This window comes from Biomphalaria glabrata, chromosome 2 (assembly GCF_947242115.1).
Source record: "Biomphalaria glabrata chromosome 2, xgBioGlab47.1, whole genome shotgun sequence".
Classification (NCBI taxonomy): Eukaryota; Metazoa; Mollusca; class Gastropoda; family Planorbidae; genus Biomphalaria; species Biomphalaria glabrata.
The window spans coordinates 8,772,336-8,798,864 of NC_074712.1; the positions used below are offsets into that span (position 1 = coordinate 8,772,336).

General features: G+C 32.5%; 2 protein-coding genes across 2 annotated transcripts; one reads left to right on the top strand and one right to left on the bottom strand.

Annotated features, from left to right (window-relative positions):
- Nucleotides 1-392: 392 nt before the first annotated feature.
- Nucleotides 393-9,685, top strand: LOC106079651 (dnaJ homolog subfamily B member 12-like). The gene is made up of 9 exons (XM_013240855.2): nucleotides 393-715; nucleotides 5,185-5,353; nucleotides 5,879-6,024; nucleotides 6,401-6,523; nucleotides 6,688-6,744; nucleotides 7,061-7,137; nucleotides 7,253-7,362; nucleotides 7,825-7,988; nucleotides 8,715-9,685. Exons 1-9 carry the CDS (start codon nucleotides 583-585, stop codon nucleotides 8,822-8,824), a joined length of 1,089 nt encoding a protein of 362 aa, XP_013096309.2. The 5' UTR covers nucleotides 393-582; the 3' UTR covers nucleotides 8,825-9,685.
- Nucleotides 9,686-10,991: 1,306 nt separating this feature from the next.
- LOC106079649 (RAD50-interacting protein 1-like) lies at nucleotides 10,992-25,006 on the bottom strand. Its single transcript, XM_056018985.1, has 14 exons — nucleotides 24,835-25,006; nucleotides 21,795-22,036; nucleotides 21,249-21,422; nucleotides 20,767-20,904; nucleotides 19,789-19,945; nucleotides 19,011-19,124; nucleotides 18,175-18,400; nucleotides 17,932-18,069; nucleotides 17,180-17,379; nucleotides 16,148-16,300; nucleotides 15,874-16,034; nucleotides 15,342-15,525; nucleotides 13,274-13,392; nucleotides 10,992-12,525 (listed from the first exon to the last, which is right to left on the bottom strand). The coding sequence occupies exons 1-14, from the start codon at nucleotides 24,964-24,966 to the stop codon at nucleotides 12,306-12,308; spliced, it is 2,358 nt and encodes a 785-aa protein (XP_055874960.1). The 5' UTR covers nucleotides 24,967-25,006; the 3' UTR covers nucleotides 10,992-12,305.
- Nucleotides 25,007-26,529: the final 1,523 nt, after the last annotated feature.

Genomic DNA, 26,529 nt, shown 5'->3' on the forward strand with positions numbered 1-26,529 from the left:
TCTTTTCAAACTAGTAAGCTTTAGAATCTATTTAGATTGTGATACGACACATTCTCCAAATTAACAATAAATGTTTATAACGTTTAAAACAATTTCTCTCGGTTTGATCTGTCATTTATGCCAAAACTATGCTCAGGGACTGTGCATCAACGCAGCTTATCAAGTGAAAGCAAAGGACCGAAGAAAAAAAAATGGTAAAAACGAATGATTTATTTTGGAACCATCAAAACATGAAAAGATGAAACCATAATGCATTATAGACTATGTCTATGCATAAAACTCAAAGGGAGTTGACTGGATTAATAAAGTGTCAAAGCATACTTGATTATCGAACCTGTCAATCTAATTTGATTACGTATTCATTTAGTTTCGAAATTATGTTTTTGTGTTTTTATTAAAACTTGTCTTATTGATAGAAACTAATGTTCATCCTAGATTGTAAATTGTAGTTGATTTGTTTAAACTACATAAAGTCGTTTATTGTATTTGATAAATAAACCGTTTGCAATTTAGGGATAAAGATTTGTCCAATCAAAAAATTCTTTACATCCGTAGTTGTTATTGCTCTTTGCCGTCATCAAAATGGACGGCAACAAAGATGAAAGTGAGAAGTGCATTAACATTGCTAAAGGATGTATAGCATCAGGGCATACGGAGAAGGCCAAAAAATTTCTTATAAAAGCTCAGAAGCTATTTCCTACCAAGAAAGCAGCAGGTACTGATTTTAGCGTAAACTGAAATCTAGATGTAGAGTAGACACGAGTCTAGAGTCTAGACTAGTTTACTGTTTAAAGTGTTTAGTAGTCTAGTCTAGTCTAGACTGACTAGAGCCAGAGCCTTAGATATTAGTTATTACTTATAATTATTATTATAATTATATTTATTAGAATAATTTAGATTTTAGATCTAGATGATAGTGATAGACCAGATAGATCTAGAGTAGTTTATGCTATTCGGACACCTATACTGCCTATATTATAATTATATAGAATATAGATCTAGGCCCAAATTTGAAAGTTTGACTTTGACAGCGCATTATTTTACAATGGTCCGACATAGAAAAGAAAATGAAGTATCCAAATCTTGTTAAGTTTAATTAAGGAGAATAAGGATGACTACTTATAGATTCTATTTGTAGTATTGTACCCCTAACCTATATTTGTTATTATATTTAAATTTAAGGTTAAAGAGGCCGTGTGTTTTCATTTAATTCGGACAAATTTGACCCACATTATTTGATTCCGGACACCATAATTTATTTCGGACAGTCTCTATCTTTAGCCTTTAGGCATCAATAAACTTTAATTCTATCTTAACATTATATTTGTAACATTAACTAAATTTTAAGAGCACCAGGCATAGCCCCTCACATGAAATCATTAAGATGTTTTCAAATTTTGGATAAATACGAACACAAAAAGGAAAAATATGAACACACTTATTCTACCTAAATTGGTCACTGGGATACTGACTTCTATACCAACTTTTAGATTATTTTATGTTTGCATGATTAGGTGTGTGTTGAATGTTTGTGTTTTTTGTTTAAATTAATTTAATAAATTTCTAATACAGGTGATCTTTTGTAGTATAGTACAGGTTAGGATCTATAGCCATTCTTGCCTACTGAATCCTCTATATTCTCTCTATATAAATCTAGATCTACCTAGTAGGTCTAGATCTACCTAGTAGGTCTAGATCTATGTATTCTAAGCATTTAACTTCATTCAATGTACCAAGTTCACTTCAAACATTTGTCCATTTATTCTCTATTAAAAAAAACAACAACAAACGAACAAATATAATATACGATCATTAACATTGATGTCCAAAACTGGCTGTCCGAAATAAATTTTGGTAAGAAACTTGTAATTTAATTTGGACACCCTATTATTTTTTTTTTGTATGGAATCAAACAACTTGGCTTATGAATCAAATAAATCGGCTCCAAAAGCAGAATAAATATAGGCGGGCTCATTAGTATAGAATTAGCCAATCAAAAAATATAGTTTTAACCATAGGAAGAGGTAAAGTCATCCGGGTAACATAGGAAAAAACAACAACCTGACTTACAAATTTGAAATTCGTTTTTCTTACATAAAAAAACAGCTAAATGGAAGGAAATTGGGTCAGAATCATTGGAAAATGGACAAGCACATTATATAGCGCGTTAGTTTTATAATAAATATTTAAATAATTATTTAATGACCACAAAAACAGCGAATGTCAGAATTCATGTAATGTCCAAATTAAATAAACTACTCTAGTACTCAAGTATTCTAGTGGTAGTAGACTAAGAAACTCAGAAAGTAAGATTGATTGAGACACTTATCACTCATTATTATAGTGAGTCAGTCACAGTCACTGGTTAGTGACTAGTCTAATCACTTGCTTTCATTGAGTGTTTTGAGTCAATTGAGTGAATAGTTAGACTAGATGTAGTCTATTGTATATAAATAGTCATAGTTTCGTTTACCTCACCTCAAATTTTCTATTCTAGATTTGATTCTAAGACACTTAAGTTGTCTTAAGTCTTAAGTTGTACTGTGTAAGTGTAACATTAATAATAAATAATGTCATTAGTGAGGACAGTGTACTACAGACAGAAAACTACAGACCAGTATCACTAACCAGCATCACCTGTAATTCAGTGTCTAGCTCTAGATCAAAATGATGAGAAATCCTAGAACACATAATACGATAATATGTAGCAACATTATAAATCACTTTTTTTGTAAAATGACGGCACTCACACCCCTTCATGTTATTGAACTGTATTTTTTCAAATTCACCTTTATTTGTTGGTTATGGCAAAACTAGTCAATTCCTATTGTGCATCATCCATTTCTTTATTAAATAGTTAACGACACATTTAGTTTTATTTACACCTGAAGACAATTTTTTTTTACATGGAATTAAAGGGCATTGGTATAATAATGTCACTTTCGTTTACATTTGGGGAAGAATGAAGTAAGTCACAGGTTAAGGGTATTTTTACTTACTGATGAATCAGCTCAACAGGGAAACACATGCAATTAATTGTTTAATCTTTTCCTTGCTTTCCAAACATGAAAATTGAGGTTAAATAGCCTACACAGCTTTGGAAAAAATCAAACACTATTTTAATGTTGAAAATACACAATAAAAGGATATAAAATAGTTCAAAGAAGAACAAAAATAATTCAATTATTATTTTTTTTATTGTTATTTTTCAAAATAAAATGTAATGCAAACAAAAGAGATATTAATTATGCATGTGTTTTTTTTAAGTAAATAGATTTACATGATATCCACAAATTGTACCCATTTTAAAATCATGATTTTATGACACATTCACTTTGATGTTGTGTTGTATGTACAATGGAAACTAATACAGAGACAAGAAGGAAACCATTTCCAAATTGCTTTTTTTTTTATTACATCCAGATGTGCCATTAAATAGCTCTGTATTATATGTATTATACCACTTCCGGCGTTAACAACCTTGTGAAAATCATTCTGTACGGGCAACTCGCGTCCGGCTCAAGAAAAACTGGTCGCCCCTCCTCCATTACACTGATGTGATAAAAATCGATTTAAAATCAGTAAACATTGATACTGACCATTGGTAAGACATAGTCTAGACCACACTAGTTGGAGAGAGACGGTGACCAAGAAAGCCATAGACAGCAAGAAAACATGCGTCTCAGTTCTTGAAGAAAAGCGTGCCACGCGGAAAATGTCCAGCTCCTCTACCACCAAAGCGAAAGCCACCTTGACATGCAATATTTGTGGACAGGAGTGTCTCTCCAAAATAGGTCTCCACAGCCATATGAAAAAGTGTTCGAGATGAACCATAGTCGTTTCACGACTGAATGAGGCCAATGAATTATGTGTTAAAAGTCAATACTTAACCGTACTAACGCATGTACTTCTGTGATGGACGTGAGTGTCTTATGATCCTCTCCGTGTTACGTAAAAGACGTCTTTTTTTCGGTCACAAATATGTCATCACCATAACAATATAAGATAGTCTGGAGAGTTTCGACCATTGTAACACAAGAAAGTCGAGAAAAATTGTGTGGCCTTGACTTGATGTGAAGAGATATTTAATAGGGGGAGGGGGATATTGAATGTGGATATGATATTTTAAAAGTAAAATATTGTAGGCAAGGAAAAGGGGGCAGAAAAACAGTGGGGACAGTCTATGAAGAGATCATAAATAATTGATCGACCATTAAAATGTGATGTCAGCCACCAATACAGAGTCAATTAAGAACATTGTGCTTCTAAATCTAGACGTGTGGCGCCGGTCTATAATTTACTTTTTAAACTTCTTTTTTTCTTTTTTTGCCACAAAGCTCAATGCGCTGCAAAGACACTTCTAATAATCTCATAACAAATGGATAAAATAATAACAGTAACACACAAACACAGTTATTCACACAATATGTCTCTCTCTCTTAGTCTGTCTACACCCTCCTTCACAGTCTCTTTCTTCTCATTACGCAATTCCACTTTCCAACATTCATACATATTCAGTGCAAAGTAACACATATCATGACTCCATTCAAGCGCAGCCATCCGACCAACACACAACAGAAACATTTCAATGATAGCGCAACACACAGGTGTAAACCAGGCCATCAACACAGCCCCAAAACATTGTTCTAGTTGTAGTGAGAACAATATTGAGGGGAAATGGGAAGGAGACAATTATTCATTGACCAAGCACTAACAGTCAAGCTGTCAATTAGGTCACAAGCACTAAGCGTTCAACATGTTTATATAGATACGTTTTGTTGTTGCTTTTTTTTTTTTTTTTGCGACAAACACTAAGCGTGCTCTAGATATGTAGAGTCATGCAATTGTTTTTTGGTCAACCAGGTGGCGTGGAGAGAACCGGATTTATCTATAGGTAACACAATTCGCAAGCTATCATAGCTTATCAGCGCCGCCCCTCTCCCAATATTTAGCACTGAGTTTTGGGCCTTTTTCTTTTATCACAGACACTGAGCGTGCTAGATTCATAGAGCCTCTGATATACACTGCCCCACTGATCAGTTTAAAAAATTTTAGCTGCTATAATTTTATCAATTTATAGCTAGATAACAGTGATAAATTTTTTTTAGGAAAAGAAAATATCCATTGTCGAAAAGTGTTTTTGCATGCAATAAACTAATAAGGAATAAACTATTTTGTATTTAGAACTTCTTGAATCTCTGGAACGCAATACTGCCAATGGAGATGCAGCAGGAGGAGACAGTGACCCTAAGGTACGCAACAGAAAATACAGTCAATCCAAACCATCCACAGAGAAAGAAGAAATTAAAGTGGTTCATGACTACACACCTGAACAAATAGCAGCTGTCAAAAGGTAAGAAAAAAATGTATTTTTAATGTTGCGAACTATGACATATAGGAAGATCTAGGTTATAAATATTTAGCATTAAACAATTTAGTTAGTACTTATTATGTTGATGCCACATTATGTGGCTGGCATTTATTAAAGATTTCTGAAATTATGGTTTGGCTTCATTCTGCCTGGCAGCAATAAGCTTTAGATTGTTCTTTTTTTTAAAAAAACATAATCTCTATGGAGCTTTAGGTTTTAAGAAAATTTCAGGTATCTCTTAGGGGTCGATGTGTGGAACTATGTGTTCCTGCATTTTCTAAACCACAATTTATAATCTGATAAAATTCTGAAAGTGACAAAGTTATAGCTCATTTCTTCTCCCATATTATATGCTAACATGAACTTATACAAGAACGCTTTCTTTTCAGTTGAGCAAGAAACTATTTGCATGCATTTCTTTCAAAGCTATATAATTTGTAATAAATGTATTGACTTTAAAAAAAGACTCAGCTCATTTATTTAGATAATTTCTGTTTTGTTTTTCAGAATAAATGGATGTAAGGATGTATATGAGGTTTTAGAATTGACTAAGGAGTTCAGTGAATCAGACCTTAAGAAAGCCTATAGGAAATTGGCTCTTCAGATGCATCCGGACAAAAACAAAGCACCTGGTGCCACAGAAGCTTTTAAAGGTTAGACTGGTGATATCATCAAAATCTGTTCTGAACATAATTTGTTCAAAATAAAAATTGACTAGATGCAAAAAAAATTTATTATTAGAAACTTTAGGATATCGACACCTAACAGAAAACAAGTTTGAGTTGTGAGTTCAATGTGTGGATCATCATAAAATTTTTTAATTATTGACGCTGAGAATATTAGTAGATTTCTATTTCACTGGTTTTCCCTTTTTCCTTCTTACACACTGTTAAAAAAAAATAATTTTTATATGCATTATTTATTTCTGTTATTTTAACCTGGTATATTATTGGTGATCCAAATGCACAGATTAATGCAGTAGATTTAACAAATTTGTGTAATCAGAGTTGTTCTATTTGATTTCTGCAGCTATTGGCAAGGCATACAGTATTCTAAGTGATAAAGAAAAAAGAAGACAGTATGACTTGTATGGTCCTGAAATGCAACCCAGCAGGCTTAGCAGAGATGATGATTTCTCTCAAGGATATGAAGGTTCATTTTCTTTCTAGATTGTTCACTAATATAGTTATGTACAGACTTACATTAGCATTTTAACAAAAAAAAAAAAGAAAATAATCTAAAACATGATTTTTTTTTATTTCTTTATTATTATTTTTATTGTTTTCTGAAAAGAAAATTTGATTGTATTGATTTAGGCGACATTTCTCCAGAAGAACTGTTCAACATGTTTTTCGGTGGTGGGTTCCCTTCAGGTAAGTAAGTGTTTACAAGAAGAGCTCTTTTATTTGTTGACATTTAGGATACTTCAATATATTTGTTTTTACTTTTTATAGCTTGACCCTTTCACTTGGGGTGGATCTTCGCACGTATACATTTACATAGCATAGTTAAAAGATGTATTAATTGAGGTGAACTGGAAGCAAAAATGTAAATGCATTTCAGTCTTATTCATATTCAGAAATCATGTAGCTTTATCATTATTATCATTTTGCTTCAACCTCCCAAACATAATTTTGCTAATAATCCTCTCATAGATTGGTGTATTCATTAATTTTGAAATTCTTTTAGGAAATATTAATAGACGCCATCATGCACACTCCACAAGAAGACAGTTTTATACTTACAGAGAACCACAACAATCAGAGGTAAGAGCCCTTGTAGTCTGAGAAACTTTCAAAGCTATTTCAAAACCAATTGTTCTTATCAAAATATTGTCAATGTATTTTTGTACTTATATTGTTATATTTGTCTTGTTTCTAGAGTAGCCTAACCTTATTTTTCCAACTGGCTCCAATTTTGTTACTGGTTGTATTATCTCTACTGAGCAGCTTCCTTGTCAGTGATGCTGTCTTCAGTTTACAAAGAACAGAGTAGGTTATATTTTTTTATTTATTCAAATCATTTTATTTTGTTTTTTAAGTGCTTTTATTCTACAAAAGTTCTTTTACATATCATTATTAATCAGCTGGATTTGATTTCACCCACCATCAATCACAGATGAAGGGGGGGGGGATAATTTCAAAAATAATTGGGCTATGTGGGTTTGTGAAATGTTTGTAAAATGTTTTACATGTTTCGGATGTTCCTTCAGAGTTGAAGATAATTTACTTCCTAGTCCTAACCTCCTGCAGGACGACGAGGGATGGGAGCGGGCAGGGTTTGAACCCGGGACCATGGATAAGTCCGAATGGCAGTCCACTGGCCAAACAGCATGACCAGGCAGCCATGTGGGTGTAGAAAGGGATAAGTTGAGTACATCCTAACAACAAAACCTAATGTGTGTATTTTTCAGGTTAATGATAGTTGAAGTAATTTCAATTTTTTATTTTCAGCAAATATGTTATGGAAATGAAGACTAGTAATTTAAAAGTTCCTTATTATGTAAAGGAAGATTTCAAGCCGGAATTTAAATCTGATCTAAGGCGGATAGAAAGAGCTGTAGAAGATGAATACATAGGGCAGCTCAGAAGTAATTGTTTTAGAGAGAGAAATTATAGTGAGTAATTTCATTTGATATCATAGACCCTCAGTTTATTACTTTTGTATTGCTATTATAAACATATTTTGCTCCCTAAATGAAACCCAGTGCCATTAGAATACAAACTTAATTTATTGTTTGTCCAGCACCCCCAATTTTCACTTTCATCGAAATCTTATTTGAAAATAATATAATAGTTGATGATATTAGACAGTGGTCTGTAATTTGATTCCTCTAGGAGAATTGGGCTACAAATTGTAATGATCTCTAAATAAAATTCTCCAATTTTCATCAAATACAACACTTCCTGGAAGATTAAACATTTTTCCTTTAATTTGACAGGTACTTATTGATCATCCACCCAACCAGTTAAATTGTACTGTGTTTTTATATCAACATTGCTATCATTACATTCGACTGCAAATAACTTAAAATGATTAAGTAATTGAAATATTCTGTGCCCACCTTTTTAATGAACTTATTATTGGGCAAATAATGTCGATGTCATTTATTTGGCCCACATTTTATTGGAGTACCTTGTGAACCACACAATAAGGCAGTGTTTTTACTTCCTTCTGCAATCTTTGTAAATCACAAGAGCATCTTCTAGGGTTACAATAGGATTTGTTTTGCCAAAAGAGCTAAACCTGCTTATGTTGCCCTTTAATAGTTTTAAGTAAAAAGACAAAAATTTTAAAACTCTTGTTTTATGTGTGTCGTTGAAAGTTTTCAATTTAATTTCAGAAGAAAATTTGATGTGGAGAGCAAGAAACTATGGAGACGCCAAGTTGTATCAGAGAGCAATGGACATGGCCACACCATCTTGTGATAATTTACAAAAAGTGTACTCTTGATCAGCTGTCATCAAAAACTTTGCCTTTCTGTTCGAATTGTTTCTTTTCAGTCTTTACTAGGAGTGTTTGTGGTAAAACAAGCAAGAGACTAAATGTGTCTCCAGGGTGGGAAGTGTTTGTATGTTAGATGAGTTTGCAAGGATTCATTTTAACTCTTTGTGTGTGTGTGTGCAGAAAAAATTTGCAAAACATATACATGTGAATGGTGTAAATATTTATTCAGCCATGTATTTATGATGATTTGTAGGAAAGATGCTTTTATTCAGTGATTGATTTGAATGCTGTTTTATTCAATGTGAACTGTAGCTATGATGTATTTAAGTGTTTTGGTGTGAAAGATCTTTTTATCTTGTCCTCTATTCAGAATCAATAACTATGTGGAAAGGAAAATTTTTAATTGATTTTAATTAGAAAGAAGGATGATGATAGAGTATTGACTTCTCATTTTATGTACATAAATATTTATTACCAATAATTTGTTTGTTGTAAATGGAGACTTCACTGCACCTGAGCATAATGAAAACTTTGTTGTCTGGTAGTGTTGTTTACCTAATGCAGTGATAACAGTTTTTATAGTTATGTTACACTTCTATGGCTTGTTTTAGAAATGCTTTCAGTTTCTACCAGGTGCACATATTTTCAAAAGACATCTTGTGAGGGATTTCATGCACCTTCTAACTCATGAAATTTTCACCACAAATTTTTTTCTTGTTTCCTTTTGCACCAATGGCCTAAATCCTGATACCTTCAGTTTCATTTGGTCAGTGTTATTTTCTTCAAAAGTATCATTTCATCAGAATAGTGTCTTGATGTACAGTATTTCTTAAAGTAATGGAGCCAGAACTTGGTTAGTCTTGTTTTTGTGTTAAAAATAGACCATTTGTTCAAAAATGAAACATCAAATATTTTGTTCTTGCTTTATGAAAAGATAAAAGATGATTATTTATCATTAATTTTAGGAACTATTTAACCACCTCTAAATTAAAGTGATAATTTTAAAGATTTTTTATCATTAATAAAATGAGTTCTAAAATTTGTCATAAATAAGGTTAATTTTTTCATGTCTTACCATATACTACTTTTATTTTGATCAGATTAAAATATTTGTACTAGTAGTTGCCTAGACATTAAATATTTTTGTTTATAACACTCCTCTAAATTTAGAATACAAAAATTCAACTTTCCTAAATTAACCCCAAAAAAAAAATGTTTTATGGATAATTGTATATTGTCCTTTTTTTAACACCTTCCCCTTCCCCTCCAGAAAAAAAAAATTGACATTAAAAAGCAAAATGTGAGTTCATTAAAACTAATAATATTCGTCTAAAGAAGCATAGCAGAAGTGTAACGCACTGACCTATATATGCATGTTATACATGCTTATGTTGTGATGCTATATGAATTATTTCTTTACTGAACTCACTGATTTAAAGTTGATTTTTCTAGAAGTCTCATGAGTTATCAGAAATAAAACCTTCATTTTATAAAAAAAAAATTGTGTTGTTTTATGTTCATAGTGGCAACTTAGGTAAAAAAATATTGTTACTATTTTGTTAAAGTTTATATACGTTTTTGTGATAAAAATCTAATTAGAAGAAAGAATATAAACATAATTTATCTAAGAAGAATGAAGCAGATTCATTTCTAAAGATTTTTTTCTGCACTTATGATTAGAACACATTACATCCCATATGTCCATGAATAGGTATGAAACAAGTGTTTCCCCTTAGTTATAGTTGTTGTTGGCTTCCTTCAGTTGTAGAACGACTATGGTTCATCTCAAAAACTTTTTCATGTGACTGTGGAGCCCTATTTTGGAGAGACGCTCCTATCCACATATAACGCAGGTTAAAGTTAATTGAGCATTTGAGCTTATAACCTGTAACTGCCACTTTCCGTACGGTATTTGGCCAATGCCAAAGGCAAAGCTGGAGTTTCCTCTCCAGTTTTTGGTTTAGGGCTTGGAATAAGCAAGATGAAAGCCTGGGCATTGTTATGGTCAGAATAATGTCGCCCACACAGCAGTTCCCCCCTCTCCATGCAGCTGATGTGACCTAAGGAACGGAATATCATACAGTTTGGGATCAGTAGCTTTAGTTAAGAAAACAGTAATCATATTTGCATTAACATTAACTTAAAATGTGTATCAACAATAGTAAGACATACATCATTATCATTAACAGTTTTAATTCAGTAAAAATACTTTACCAATTTTACTTAAAATGCAATGCATAAATTTATTATAAAAACTGTCTTCTGCAATAATAAAATTTAGAAAACAGGAAATAAATGAATAGCTAATTTTAAAAAATCATGTTTCTACAGCTTCATTTATTGTAAATTTAAAAAAAAATGTTCAAGATTTTTGTCAACTAGAATTAGCAATTCTTAAACTGTTTAAATTTTAAAACTATTCTTAGTCTGTGAGTTGCTTTCTAACAGCTTAAGCAGTAAATGTCAATCCAGTCACTGATTAACATGCATGACTAGATTGACACATGAAATGCATAGGATGTAATTCTCTTCTTTTTAGAAATAATGTCTGTAATCTATATGATAAGATGCTTGTTAATTTTATTTGTTTCTGATGTCCCTTCAGAAATGAAAATGTTTACATCTTAGCCCAAACCACATACATGGCAGCAGGCAGGGTTCAAACTAAGAACCATTTTAATGACAGTCCAGAGTGCATACTCAGACATGACCAGGCAGTCATCCATTATACAGAAAGATGTGACTTTCTAAAACAAAAAAACTTTGTATTATATAATTTTTATTTATTAATAAATAAGATTCCAATTTTTTTATATTCTTAACACTTCTCCATAATATGCTCATATTATAGCCACAGCAAAATTACTTAAATGATTAAGTTTTAATTCATTTTTGGTCATCACTTAACAAAGGTGTGGTCGCTCTGCTAGAGCAACTTAGAAGCAGTAAAACAAGTTCTATTTCTTTAAAATTGAAACAATTACCTTACAGTTACATTGAGAGATGTTAACATTTGGCATGGCACAAAAGTTCAACAATAAAGAGGTGAGCCAAAAAAAAAAAGGGCTAAGAAGAGAGAATTAAAACTTTCACACAGCCCACTTTGATTTGAAAGACAGTTTAGAAAGATTGATAACATTAATTAGAAACAAAAAGACAAGCAGAACCTTCTGTACTTCAACATTTTATCATGAAGTATTAGTAATTTTAAATGAGAACACTGCTTATACACCAATGATGACTATTATACAATTCCAGTTCTACATATATCATCTTTGTTCCCCTGCGTAGTGTACTGCCAATGTTTTAAACAATGTGCATTTGAATGTCAAATTTCTATTTGCTCGGAACTACAATACATAGTGACAAATGTTTAACATGCTCACTGCAAAAATATTTTCTCCATTTTCTCTAGATTCAATAATTTAAATAATTGCATAAAACAAAAGACTAACAATGGTTGAATAAATAACTGTCCTTAAGAGGGTCAAGATATTTTAAAATTGGTTCTCAAACTCAAAACCAGTTCACACTTTTCGGGTGTCAAACTAAATATGCCCACATCTCTCAAAGATTTCTTGGTTTCTGACTCGCGCTGTTTTAAGTGTTGCTGATCTCTGGAGCCATGTAGATATGTGTTTAGAACATCTTTCAGCAACAACGCTGAACCAATTTGGAGATTTAACAGAATGCTGGCTTCTTTGGATCTAGAGAGAAAATAAAACAAATATACAAATATATGCAATTTGATTTGGAGATTTAACTCTTTCTCTCCTGATTGATGATACTAACGTTGATTTGACCCCGTTAAATTAACTTAATTTTTGGGTTAAAAAACTTTGATTTGTGTTATATAAAAAAAAGCATGCATTTATCTTTACCAATTATAACATTGTCTGATTAAAAAAGAAGTTTAACCCTAACAGGTTAGTGAATGGGAAAAATTAATAATTCCTTCTGAGAGCAAAACATAATTACGGAGAGATAGAGTTAACAGAATGCTGGCTTCTTTGGATCTAGAGAGGAAAAAAAACAAATATACAAATATATGGGATTGTGACAGAAAATTTTTGACTGGATCTTAAGAAATGGAAACTGAATGTTCCTTTCATTGCAAGTGACAAGACAAATGAGAAACAACAAACAAGGGATGCTCATTTTGACACAATGTTCACTCTGTGCAGTACTTTTAAGAATTGAACAAAAGTAGATCTCTAGCATTTCTTAAATTTTCTTCTTAAGCCCCCTTTATTCTTTTATGATCAGACAGAAATAAGTATGCCATGACTGCTCACAAAATTGGATCCAACGAAGCACTCTAAGTTCTGTTTTAGCTAATAAAGCTTCAAATGCAATTATTTCTATGAACTAGCAGCTAGTACAAAATTCCGATGCCAATTATGTAGATTTCTAGATGTTAATTACAGTCATAAAATTTTAAATGATAGTACTTACAAACGAAAATACGAATCTGGGTTGTTTGTGTAGTCTCCAAACAAAGGAATGAGATTTCTTGTTATGTCAAACTGGAACTGGAGAGCACCTCCTTCATTAAAATGATTGGACAAAACCACCTGGAAAATGTCATAAAATAAGAAATGTAATTTTTTTTTTCATAAAATATTTAGTTATGAAAACTTAATAAAAAACAAGGTTACAAAGACAGTTTGCGTGGAAACTCATACTAAAAATCAGCCCCAAAGTGGTCCACTCTGGCAGATAAAAAGGTAGATTTCAATATATAACCCTGTTGTCGAGATATTGTAACATGATACCACAGGAAAAGGTGATTTATTAATGTTACTATTAAATTGTTAAGATTCAAATTAATTTTATGAAGATATGGTTCAATGTGAGCAGTAAAACATTCAAACTTTATAATAGCAGTGAAACATTCAAAATTTGTAATAGTGATGAAACATTCAAACTTTATAATAGCAGTCAAACATTCAAAATTTGTAATAGTGATGAAACATTCAAACTTTATAATAGCTGTCAAACATTCAAAATTTGTAATAGTGATGAAACATTCAAACTTTATAATAGCTGTCAAACATTCAAAATTTGTAATAGTGATGAAACATTCAAACTTTATAATAGCAGTCAAACATTCAAAATTTGTAAAAGTGATGAAACATTCAAACTTTATAATAGCGTTAAAACATTCAAACTTTATAATAGCAGTACATCATTCAAACTTTATAACAGCAGTAAAACATTCAAACTATATAATAGTGGTAAAACATACAAACTTTATATTAGCAGTAAAAAAATTCAAAATTGGTAAGAATGATGAAACATTCAAACTTTATAATGGCTGTGAAACATTCAAACTTTATAGTAGCTTTCAAACATTCAAACTTTATAACAGCCGTAAAACATTCAAACTTTATAACAGCCGTAAAACATTCAAACTTTATAACAGCCGTAAAACATTCAAACTTTATAATAGCAGTATAACATTTAAACTTTATATTAGCAGTATAACATTTAAACTTTATAATAGCAGTATAACATTTAAACTTTATAGAAGCTAAAACATTTAAAATTTATAAAAACATTCAAACTTTACAATAGTGGTGAAACATTTTAACTTTATAAAAGTTGTGAAACAATCACATTTTAAAATAGCAGTAAAACATTCAAACCTTATAGTAGCAAAAACATTAAAACTTTATAAAAACATTCTAGCTTTATAATATCTGTGAAACATTCAAACTTTATAATAGAGGTGAAAAAGTCAAATTTAAAAAAATAGCAGTATAACATTAAAACTTCATTGCACATTTTGGAAATTTGGTTGTTTTATTTCCAGCTCACAGACCTATATATATATATATATATCACACCTGGACTGGATGCACCGATCTCTTAACACTAAACAAAAAACTTCAAAAAGCTGAAACAAAGTGTTTTGGTGAGTAAAGTAGTATAAGAAGTAAAGTCTCAAAATAATTATTTCGCAATTTTTAGATCCAGAAAATTTAGATCTATAAATACCTAGGTAATAAATCTATTTAAATGTACAATCTAAAATCATAAGATGATCAAAATCAACAAGCTTGAACTATATGAAAGATTATTCACCATGCCTTAGGGGATGGTGTTCTAGAAAGATCTTGGAAGAAAAAAAGATTACTTTTTATTAAGATGAGTTATCCATGAGTTACTTTTTATTAAATATAATACATTGCAGTTTATTTTGGCTCATTATTTAGAAAGGTAGTGCATTTGCTGTCAAACTGATGGCTGAGTAAAATCTGGCTAGAGTTTCAAATAATTTGTACTGGTACTTGGAGTATTTTTCTCTAAGAATAACCAACTGTTTTGAGAGAGATGGTTGTGCTAGCTTCTAAACACCCTCATTAATCAAAATTGATAACTAAACACTATGAACCTGTAGGAAAACTTTTCTATGCTTAATTTATTAGGACCTTCTATTTAATTAATTTAATTAAACAACATGCAATAAGTATTTATCAGAAGACATCAAAATATTTCAGAGCTGTTCAAAGTATATTACCTCATTGAGAATAAAAGTGTCAATACTTTTAGCAAGCCTGTGCCAGAATTTGTCAAACAGGAACTTGCTCAGCTGACCTTCCATGGTGGCCAAGTGGTCCTTGAGGACCAGAAACATTTCACATGCTGAGGAGGACAAGCCTAAAGTAGAGGACAGCTCTTTGGGCAGTGGCAATGACAACCACCTGAAAATGGTTTGAAATGTGAAGACAATATAACATCAAAATTATTTTGAGACAATTTAAAATATTTAACATATAAAATTATGGGCTGCATGGATAATTTCATAATATTCCATCCATTCCAGGAACGCTGCAGTCCATAGAGGGCCCTGCCCTTCTTTAGCACATCTCTCCATTCTGATCTATCCTATGCTTTACATCTCCATACCCAGACTCTAAGCTGTTGTAGATCTGTCTCTACATCATCAAGCCACCATACTCGTGGTCTGCCTTTATGGGCCTTTATTTATTTAAGTGCTTCATCTAGTGACTTTGTTATAAACATCACAATGGGAACAATGTTTGTGTTACCTGTCTTTTCTATAGGCAAGACTTCTGGCTTTGACATCATTAAAAACATAATTGCAGGCTGTGTTGATCATATCTGTAATCATTCCTTCAAATAAACTATTGATCTCTTCAAAGACTGTATGTTCTAGAGATAAGTTTGGAATTTCAGCAAGAACATCTTCCTAGCATTGAAAAAAATGTCAATTATTTATATTTATTTTCATAGAAATAAAATTCACACCTATAAATGAATATAAAAATTTAAATGATAAGTGAATGAGGTTCAAATACTAACTAGACTGTCATCATTATCAAAATCTTGACCAGATGTTCTTGAAGAATTTCTGCTGCCTTTTGCAGGGGGAATAACATAGAGTTTGGAAGAGTTTTCAAAGAGATTGGTTTTTAATGAACGGTTCTGTTTGTAGCACAACAACTGAAGAAAGAACTGTGGACAGAAAGTAAAGTGAGGACTTATGCAATGATAGAATATACTACAGTGAGGAAGTAATGATTCTATACTGCACCATTTTAGTCACAATTGACTCACAATATCATAATATGATCTATACCGTTATACCAGAGGGATTGTATAGTGATTTCATTACACAGTATTATCCTTCTATAGTGAGGCAACAAAATGTATTATGTATTATCATAGTATAGTCAGACTATTAAATATTAAAGGACTATAAAGTGATATTATTTTATAACACAATTATATACATTACACAAGACACAAAGTTCACCAGTTTTTATGACAATCAGCTAACAACTATCTGCCTTTACTTTCTCTAATTAATGAGGGATAGTGCTGATAGGAATTGGGAAAGTCCAAAAAAAGTTTAACTACTAATTCCTGCCTCAATCAGGATTCAAAGAGGGCTTCAAAAAGGGCTTTTAACACTTCACACTAAACACTTTCATATCAGCATCACAATGACCTATGTATCATGTCAGTGTATCTCATAACAAGTGACACAGAAAATACTTCTCTTCTAAAACATAACTACATATAGTCAGAGAATATTTCTCTTCTAAAACATAGCTACATACTGTCAATGAATATTTCTTTTCCAAAACACAGCTACATACAGTCACAGAATATTTCTTTTCTAAAACACAACTAAATACAGTCAGAGAATAATTCTTTTCTAAAACATAACTAAATACAGTCAGGAGAATAATTCTTTTCTGAAACACAGCTACAAATAGTCAGAGAATATCTCACTTCTGAAACAATTACAGTCAGAGAATATTTCTCTCCTTAAACTGTTACATACAGTCAGAGAATATTTCTCTTCTTAAACAGAGCTACAGTACATACAGTCAGTTCACTCCATTCTCCTAAAACTTGCACCACATAATGCACAGCATTAAGGACAGCACAGAATGTTGGTCCTGTCGGAGATGTTGATGCTTCCTTCATCACCTGCACCAACCTCATGCGAAAATCTTCCAATAGCTCCAGCTGAAGACCAAGAAACTGAAGCTTAGCGTCTGAGACAGGCAACCTTTTATAGCGATCTAGAAAAAAAAAAATCAAAGGATTATTTTGTACTCTTGTAAATCACAACATTTAAATAAGATTAAGGTTTAAATTTAAAATCTAGATGCTTAAATGTTTAATTATATTAAATGTGTTGTTTCTTTTTTTTTTTTATAGATTTTATTAGGTCTGAAAAAAAAATTATTTTCTTTTTAATTTAATTTCTAAAAATGATTGAAGTATTTACTGCTAATCTCTACTTGTGGAGAAAATATCATGTAAAAATGACAACTGAATGTGTTATTATTTCTGAATTTTATGTTTATTTTTTTTCTTAATATGATTTTGCAGTCCCAATTTTTGTTTTTGCAAAGTGTTCTTTAGGTAACAAAAGCTGAAATGTAATTTTTTTTTTTTGGTCACTATATTTTGTAGAGAATGGATGAACTAAGTATATACATCTTTTTTTTTCCCCATTTAGGTATATAACACTTTACTAGTAATTTTTGTGCAAATGTCAAGACATTAGAAAGATGAGAGGATACTTAGATTTGTACCAACAGAGAATCTTACACAGTCCTCTTACAAACCTGTCATTGTGTGTAGCAGTGTCATGAAACTCTCAGCACATTCTGGAACTTTGACCTCATCAGAATCCTCAACACCTTTGTACTGGGACTCCCAGCATGATGGTGACTGAAGCATCTGCTCAATTTTCTGCATTGCATCTAGATAGATAAAACACAACTAAATTTGTAGCATTTTATTTACTAAATACAGGAATACAGTAAATGTTTTAGTGTTACTCAATATGAAAAAAGTAAAATTCTTACATTTTTTTTCAACTAACAACCATTTAGTGAGAGCTTCAGGTAGACACAAGACATCAAGGCAACCAGGCAACATAGGAGGATATGAGTAAGTGTTTCTGATCTCACTGTCAAAGAGCAGGACTTCATCTATCAAATGAGAGAGGCTGGACTCATCATACACCAGCTGTGGCAGATCTTGACCAATTTTCTCCATCACAAGCATCACCAGACCTCGAGTCAGCTCAGTCTTCAATAAATACAAATACACAAATCTCAGTCTAAAAAACTAACACATCAATTGCTCAAGAGATACTGACAAGCAAAACTCTAGGTAGAACTGGCTAAGCCAGAGACAAGTGTTGACAGGATGAAGACTTCCTCTAAGGACATGTTTAGAACAATGACAAAAGAAAAAAAAATTAAAATAACTTTGGTGGTTTGTGCTTACTGGAAACTATAAAACCATGATAACAACCAGATTTGGAATTATCTGGCATTAGTTTATTATATTTACGGAATATATTCCAAAGAAGCAACAGACTAATTGAACTGGTTTTATGAATTTTAGTGCGCTGTCATTATCAACCACAAAGAAAATTTTTTGTATGAATATTTCATGAATTTTCATTGTAACTGTAATTATATGCGTACACATTTTAAATGAGAATGGTTGACAAGGAGGTGATGAGGCAGCACAGCTTCCAGCCTTTCTTAACAGATGTGGTGGGGAATTTTCTTGAAAAAAAAATAAACTGGATTAAGTAGTATCTTCCAATTAGCACTCATTCTCTTATGCTGCCACTTAAATCCCATTACGGCAATAGACTTAACTCTTAAAAACTGAAAAAACAAATTACTCTGGCACAAATATTGGTTTTCCCAGTTTCATCAAGTATGGGTTGAATGTTTCTCTCTAAGAAATCACTGTGGTCCCTTATCCAAGTCAGAACTTGAGTTAGATACCATTCTGGCTGAAAGAATATAAAAAAAATTGTAAATGCAAAATTTTTTATTTAATTAGTTTAATTACTATAATAATACACTCTTTTAAAATCAAAAGTAATAAAATACAAACGTAAACAACAAAATCAATACTCCCCCTAGTCTACACAATTTAGTATCTAACCCCAACCCATCCATTCATCCATCCCAGTGGTACTACAGCCCATGGAGGGCTCTGGCCTGCTTCAACACATCCCTCCATTCAGATCTGTCCTGTCTCCATTCCCTAACCCCAAGCTTTTGTAGATCTGCCTCCACATTATCAATCCATCACATTCGGGGTCTGCCTTTGTTTTTTGCCTGTATACAATTTTTGCTTTTGTTATCTGATATTCTTTCAAGATGACCTGCCCAACGTAGTCTGTTCTTTTTTATATCTGTCACTATTGGTAGGTCTTCATACAATTGATACATCTCATGGTTGGTGCGTGTCCTCTACCCTGTTACATCTTGTATAGACCCATAGATTTTCCTAAGAATTTTTCTTTCCCAAGTATTTAGTAGATTTTCGGTTGTCTTTGTCAGTGTCCAGGTCTCACCCTAACCCAGACAATGTAATATGTAGCCCAAACAATGTATCTAATCCTAATCCAAACTATGATATATCTAATCCTAACCCAAGCAATGCAATACCTTGTCCAAACTGTTTGTCTGCCTCGAGCCATAGAAATGATACTGAAATCTTTTTCGAAGAGGCTTCAGCATGAGCTCCAGGGGAAGCAAAAGAGGTTTAATGCCAACTATTTTTAACAGCAGTGGATGGACAGAGTTTTCCAAACTTATTGTATCTCTAAATTATTTTTTAGTTAAGGATATTCAACAATGTTAAATTAGCACTATTGGTGGTAAAACATAACAGGTAAAAAAATTTTAAACCTCTTTTAGGTTTGAATCTTTGTCACAGAAATTATATATCTAAATCAACTATTCCACAAAGAAAACTGTATATATATAAATCAACTATTCCACAAAGAAAAGCTGTTACATCAGAAACAACTATTATACAAAGAAACCTGTATATATCTAAAACAACTAAGTTTTATATGAAAATGTCACTATTCCGCTAAGACTCCTTTTTTTTTAAATTAATATTGCACCATTGTACATCTATAATTGGTTCTGCTTTTAATTAATTTTCAATGTACAATATAACAGGTTTCAAAAAACGCATTAGTAATAAAAATTGAAAAGATAGTGTGTTTTTTTTTTCAGAGATGTTCTTTAAAATTTTTCTCAATTAAGTCTTTAGGTTTATAAAAGAAATTTGACAAATGAAAAAAATCACTAGGATAGATCCAAAAATGAGCCTTAAGGCTAGAACAAATTCAGATAAGTAGTCTTTCTTCTCAAAGTAGAATGGGTTGCCTGAATCAGTCAGGAAAACCAATGACTAAGTAGAATAGTAGTTTTTAATTGACAAGAATGATTAGGTTAGGTTAACACATGAATGCATGTAAAATCTTATAATCTTTTTTTCTAAAGGAACTTCTGTAATTTATAAGACAGGATGAAAAGAGAGTGATTTGAAATTATTTATTTTAAAGCTAATAATGAGGTAAGCAACATACTGACTAGTTATTTAACATGTTTACTATGTCAACCTAAGGATACGGAAGCTGAAGGTTTAATAATTTCCTAAACAACTTCTCCATTCTTTCCTTCAGTTCTTTGACATTAGTCACAGACGGGGCCTGGATGGTAGTGACAACTAGTGGCCAGCGCAGAGCTTTCAAGACTTCTTCAAATTCACTAAATGTAAAATATAAACAAATAGAACAAAATTAAGGTATCTAATATGGTAAAAGGTATTTTATAAATCCACTAATCCACAGGAACAGTAAATAAATCATCTTAATCAAAGTAAAATCTCAAAGTTGTCTTAGTTCTAAAATAAGCTAAATGTATTTTAAAATGTGTGTGTAAAGTAGTAAAAAATTGTAGATAATAGAAATATTTGAAGTTGATATAATTTTAAATACTGTTTATTAAAAAATAATTAAATATTTTACTCAAATGTACAAAGTGTAACAACCCCAACTACAAAAATATGACATCATTGGGGGAACTATGTTCAATAAATGAGTCAAACTTACACAGCTATTCGATCACTGAGTATCTTGTTCCAGAACAGAATAGTCTCTTTCATATAGCCAAGCAAGTGCTGACAGGCAGAAGTCTGTAAGGTCCTGTAAAGGTCTGTCATTTCATTGAAACTGTCCACAGCTGGATTTAATGCTTCTGTCATAAGAAATGCTTGTATCTGTGAACTAATACAAATGGGGTGAGCATATTTACACATTGTAAACATATATATATATATATACTCTAAAAAAATGTTTTCAAATTTGATCCAACCAGAAAATAACACAAAAAACAAAGCTTTAAAGAGCTTTTCAACTAGATTTCTGTTTTTGCTCCCATAATGTTCCAAAGTAAACTGTATAACAGTCCAACCAACTTCAATAAGTGTCTATCATTTAAAGAGGAAAAGCAGTTATTATTGCAAAATAATATGACACCCTCATTGAGCCTTCACCACAGAAAGCCTTTGCACATATCTCAAGGTCTGTAAATTACTCAAAAAAAAAATTACTTTAATTATGTGACTTAAAAGCAAGCACTTTAATTTCCATATTTACCTTATCTCTTCAATTTTGCTGACTGTACTCAAATAGTAGGCATATCTCTGTACTTCATTGACCCTTTCCACCAAGGCAGTCAGTTCGCCCACCATAGGCTTGTAAGTGTGTGTGTGATCTAATATCTCATGACGCACAGACTCAAGCTTAACTTCAAGCTTGGCAATATCTTTTGAGGTGGACTCTGTTGCAGCTATAGCTTTATCAATCTTAGCTGGGATCTCAGTACTAGCTTTAGCAAGCTGCAAAAGAAAATAATATACATAAAATATTACAGAAATAAGATAAATCACATAGTGAAAGGCAGATAGGAGTAATTAATTTGCTTTTAATTCAAGCAAAAGATATATATAGTATTAGTTTTTTTTTTAAAGATGTTTGATCATAAAAATGATATAATGTAACTTAAAGCAGTGGTTTATTGAAGTTTCTTCTTCTGCATTCTTAGTTTATTGAAGTTTATTCTTCTTCTGCATTCTTAGTTTATTGAAGTTTATTCTTCTTCTGCATTCTCAGTTTATTGAAGTTTATTCTTCTGCATTCTCAGTTTATTGAAGTTTATTCTTCTTCTGCATTCTCAGTTTATTGAAGTATATACTGTTAAGTACATTTTGACACTTAGATCTATATAAAGTTAGCAATGTCACAAAAAATTATTTGAGTGAGTGTACAGTGAGTGTTAAGTTAAGTGCCAAATTGTTTTTAAATGAAAATAAAAATTATAAAAGTTTTTTTTTAATTCTTTATTTTTGTTGGATTTTATTTCAAAGATTTTATTTTCATTCTTTAATACTTTTTCAGTGAGCCTTACAGTAGTGAACAGTTGATACCTAAGGTGTTATTCCTAATAAATAGCCAAGTTTCAATTGTAGGTCAAAGTTGATAAGTTGAACTAATGATACTTATCTAAAAAAAAAGCGTATAATTATAGAAATGTTTACAATCTTCTAGAGAACAATTATAATCAAGATGATGAAGAATGTAAAATACAATTAACTGTGTGACTATCTTTTTGCTGTTTGTTATTCTAGAATCTAGAGATTATAATGGAAGTTAAATCTGATAACCTAATATCCAGTTGTATGATGGAGAAAAAAAATTAAAATAACAGAGAATGCCACTTTATGAAATAAAATATTTTAACCCTTCAAGTATAAATCATGATAAGATTGAAGACACACTATTATCACACATTACAATCCAAATTCAATAATAAATTCACAGTAATTAACATAAAACTTGCATGTTTCTCCTCTATGTATAGTTTTTCATGTGTGACGCAACTATAGTCACAATATACAAGAACAAAGGGAATCGGAGTGACTGCAACAATTATAGGGGTATCTCTCTCCTCAGTATAGTGGGCAAAATCTTTGCTAGAGTGGCACTATCCAGGCTGCAAGTTATAGCTTCTAGAGTCTACCCAGAGTCTCAGTGTGGATTCAGGAGTGGTAGATCCACTATAGACATGATATCTTCTCTACGCCTACTGCAGGAGAAATTCAGAGAGAGAGACAGACCCCTTTACATCGTTTTTGTTGATCTGACTAAAGCTTTTGACATGGTCAGCAGAAGTGGGCTTTTCAAACTCCTGAGGAAAATAGGTTGCCCTCCCAAACTACTGAAGTTCATTGAATGCTTTCATGAGGAAACTAAATGTACTAATTCAATGGAGCCCAATCAGCATCTTTTGAGGTTTGCAGTGGTGTCAAGCAGGGATATGTGCTCGCACCTAGACTCTGTTTGGCATATTCTTCTCCTGTCTACTGCATTATGTATACAACTACATAAACGAAGATGTGTTTCTCCATACAAGATCATCTGGAAAACTATTTAATGTATCTAGGCTGCGGGCAAAAACCAAGGTTAGGAAGCTACTCATCAGGGAACTCCTGTATGCTGATGATCTAGCTATTGTGGCTGATTCTGATATTCAGCTACAGTCCCTGGTTGACAAACTATCTGCTGCTTGCCAGAAGTTCGGCTTAAACATCAGTCAAAGCAAGACTTATATACTTGTCCAAAACACAAACACTGCACCTCAAGTAAGCATTAATGGCCAACCTCTAGAAATTGTTGATCACTTTTGTTACCTTGGCTCCATCATATCCAACAACACTCTACTGGATAAAGACATAAACAACGGGATAGCCAAGGCAATGGCCACCATGTCAGGGTTGCAGAAAAGAGTCTGGGACAACATATTGCTGACTAGCAGTACTAAAGCCCTAGTCTACCGGACCTGTGTGTTGAGCACCTTGCTGTACGGAAGTGATACATGGTCAACCTACTCATGGCAGGGAAAAAAGCTGAATGTCTTCCACCTCCGATGCCTAAGGCGGATCTTTAAAATAAGGTGGCAAGATAAGATAACCAATGAGGAAGTGCTACAAAGAGCAGAGTGCCAGGACATCCGATCTGTTATCAGCAGCAGACGCCTTGGCTGGCTTGGCCAAGTTCGTAGAATGCCAGTAGGTCGACTTCTACAGGACATCCTGTATGGCGATCTAACAGAAGGCAGGAGAGCTGCTGGTCGCCCACTTTTACGTTATACAGATGTATGCAAACGCGACATGAAGCTCTTCAAAATCAACACTGGCAACTGGGAAGAGGTGGCACTGAGTAGATCCACATGGAGAGAGAGCATAAAGGAAGGGTCACAGATTGCAGATGTCATACACAACAGAAGCAGAAAGAAGGGTGAAAATGCAATGCGCCTGGTGATTATATATGCCCAACCTGCAATCGCAGCTGTGTATCAAGGATTGGCCTCTTTAGTCACACAAGAAGTTGCAAAGAAGTTTTAAAAAAAGAATAATACATTCATTATCTGTAAATCAAAACACATTTTATATAAAAAATTGTCAAAACCATCGGAGTTTCCCTTTAACTTTAACTCCAAGGCAAGACTAAGAGTAAGAGTGAGTCGAAAGAGTGAATCGTGACGAGTGAATGCACTGAATGAGTGAATGTTGCAGTAAGTTGAGTAAGTCAGTCTAACTAAGTAGTAACTTAGACTAGTAAGTGTAATGCAACATACTTTGGTTTTAAGAAGTTCTATTTTTGTTTTATATTCCCCGTGAAGGCTCTTTAATTTCTCAAGCGATGCTATATCACTAAAACTTTCATTTAAAAATGCAATTAAACAATCATCGTCACTGGACGCTGCCATCTTGTTGTATTCGTAATCATTTGTGCAATGTTTACAAAAAAAAGAGGTCACAAATATATTAGATCTATGTCTATATATATATAGGTCTGTGGATGGTCGTTTTGAGAGTCACTGAACTATACACAATATAAACTAGAAATCCATATATATCTAGCAGTTCTAGCTAGTTAGCTACTAACTTTATCCAACGCCTACGCCCGTTGATTTGTTTCTCGATTAAGCACAATATAGTAGATAGACTAGATTCTACACACTAGTTTGAAATCACAAAGAGTTCGAAATACCATTTTTATTTAAGATTCGAACATGAGCCATAGATCTATCTCTCTGAATCTCTGAAGCTTGTACAAATGCTCCTTCTTCCCTATATAGTCTAGTGCTATTAGAGCATGGAATAGGTTGCTTAGCCAGCTAGAAAAACCAATGACTTGGTAGAATTTAAATCATTGGTTAACATGCATGACTAGATGCATGAAGCGTAGGACGTTATAAACTTTTTTGAAGCAACGTCTGTATTTTATAAGATAAGAACGGCCCTGCTGAAAGGTTAAGAGAGAAAGGTAAAATTGGCCTTTATAGCCTGCTCTCCAACACACATACTCAGTGACTCTGATACTAGTGCTTGAAATATTTTGTCAGAACGGAGGCCTACCCCCCCCCCACCTTAATTTAAAAAAAAAAACTTGCTGACTCAAAATACTCCCTCCATACACACATAGTCTAGCTATTTTTGGTCCATAGCCTATAGGCCTATGAAGTCTATATCTATTTTTTTTAAGTTATAATACATGCAGTACACTCTTAAATATTCATCGACTGCTCGTTTTTATCATTAAAATATTTGATAGATTCTAAGTTGCTGTTTTGGCCGGAACTTTTTTTTCTTTTTCGTTTGCATCCTGCCCATTATGCAACACTCCCCCACATTTTACCTACTTTTGGCACATGAATTCTAGCATTCCTGATACTTGTAGCCTACTTTAAATTGCTATTCAGAAACTTGAAGAAGCGCAAGCTAATTATGTCAGATAGATATAGGGATGCTTATTTTTCGTTGTATGTAAATAGCAGTACCTTTGTAGGGATGGTCCCGTGAGACGTTGTTAGCAAGTGGAGGGCCTACAATAAGAATGTTGTCTGTAAGTGTCTTTTGTTAATTGAATAAGTAGGCCTAATATGCCGTATGCCACGTAGACATGCATTTGGCAAGAAACAGTTACAGGCTTAAATCTAAGGCTGGTAGATATTTGTTGACTTCTTTGCTGCCTGTAGATGTCTTCTAGTTCACATATCTTGTCTTATGGCTCAGTATAAAAGAGATTGATGCACACAGCATTAACTTCTTGTTCTCTGTTTGAATAGTGAATCCGGCATCTTAAGATTAATCTCCTGATATTTTCATATTGTTAAAAAACTTATTTTACTGTTGTAATAACATGCTAGTTTGATTTGACAACAGTAATCTCAATAACATTTTGAGCTAACTTGTCACACATTTCGTAGAGTAAATGTTGACGCGCTCTAGCTTAGCCACCACTCTGCCAATAAGTAACACGTTCATTC

What these genes read in the sequence shown, in the direction of transcription:
- LOC106079651 (XM_013240855.2), top strand. Translation starts at nt 583, where the DNA reads ATGGACGGCAACAAAGATGAAAGTGAGAAGTGCATTAACATTGCTAAA. An exon ending in TCCTACCAAGAAAGCAGCAG is followed by an intron (nt 716 to 5,184) that starts GTACTGATTTTA and finishes TTTTGTATTTAG; the next exon opens with AACTTCTTGAATCTCTGGAA. An exon ending in CAAATAGCAGCTGTCAAAAG is followed by an intron (nt 5,354 to 5,878) that starts GTAAGAAAAAAA and finishes TTTGTTTTTCAG; the next exon opens with AATAAATGGATGTAAGGATG.
- LOC106079649 (XM_056018985.1), bottom strand. Translation starts at nt 24,966, where the DNA reads ATGGCAGCGTCCAGTGACGATGATTGTTTAATTGCATTTTTAAATGAA. An exon ending in AGCAAAATTGAAGAGATAAG is followed by an intron (nt 21,423 to 21,794) that starts GTAAATATGGAA and finishes CATTTGTATTAG; the next exon opens with TTCACAGATACAAGCATTTC. An exon ending in AGACAAACAGTTTGGACAAG is followed by an intron (nt 19,125 to 19,788) that starts GTATTGCATTGC and finishes ATATTCTTTCAG; the next exon opens with CCAGAATGGTATCTAACTCA.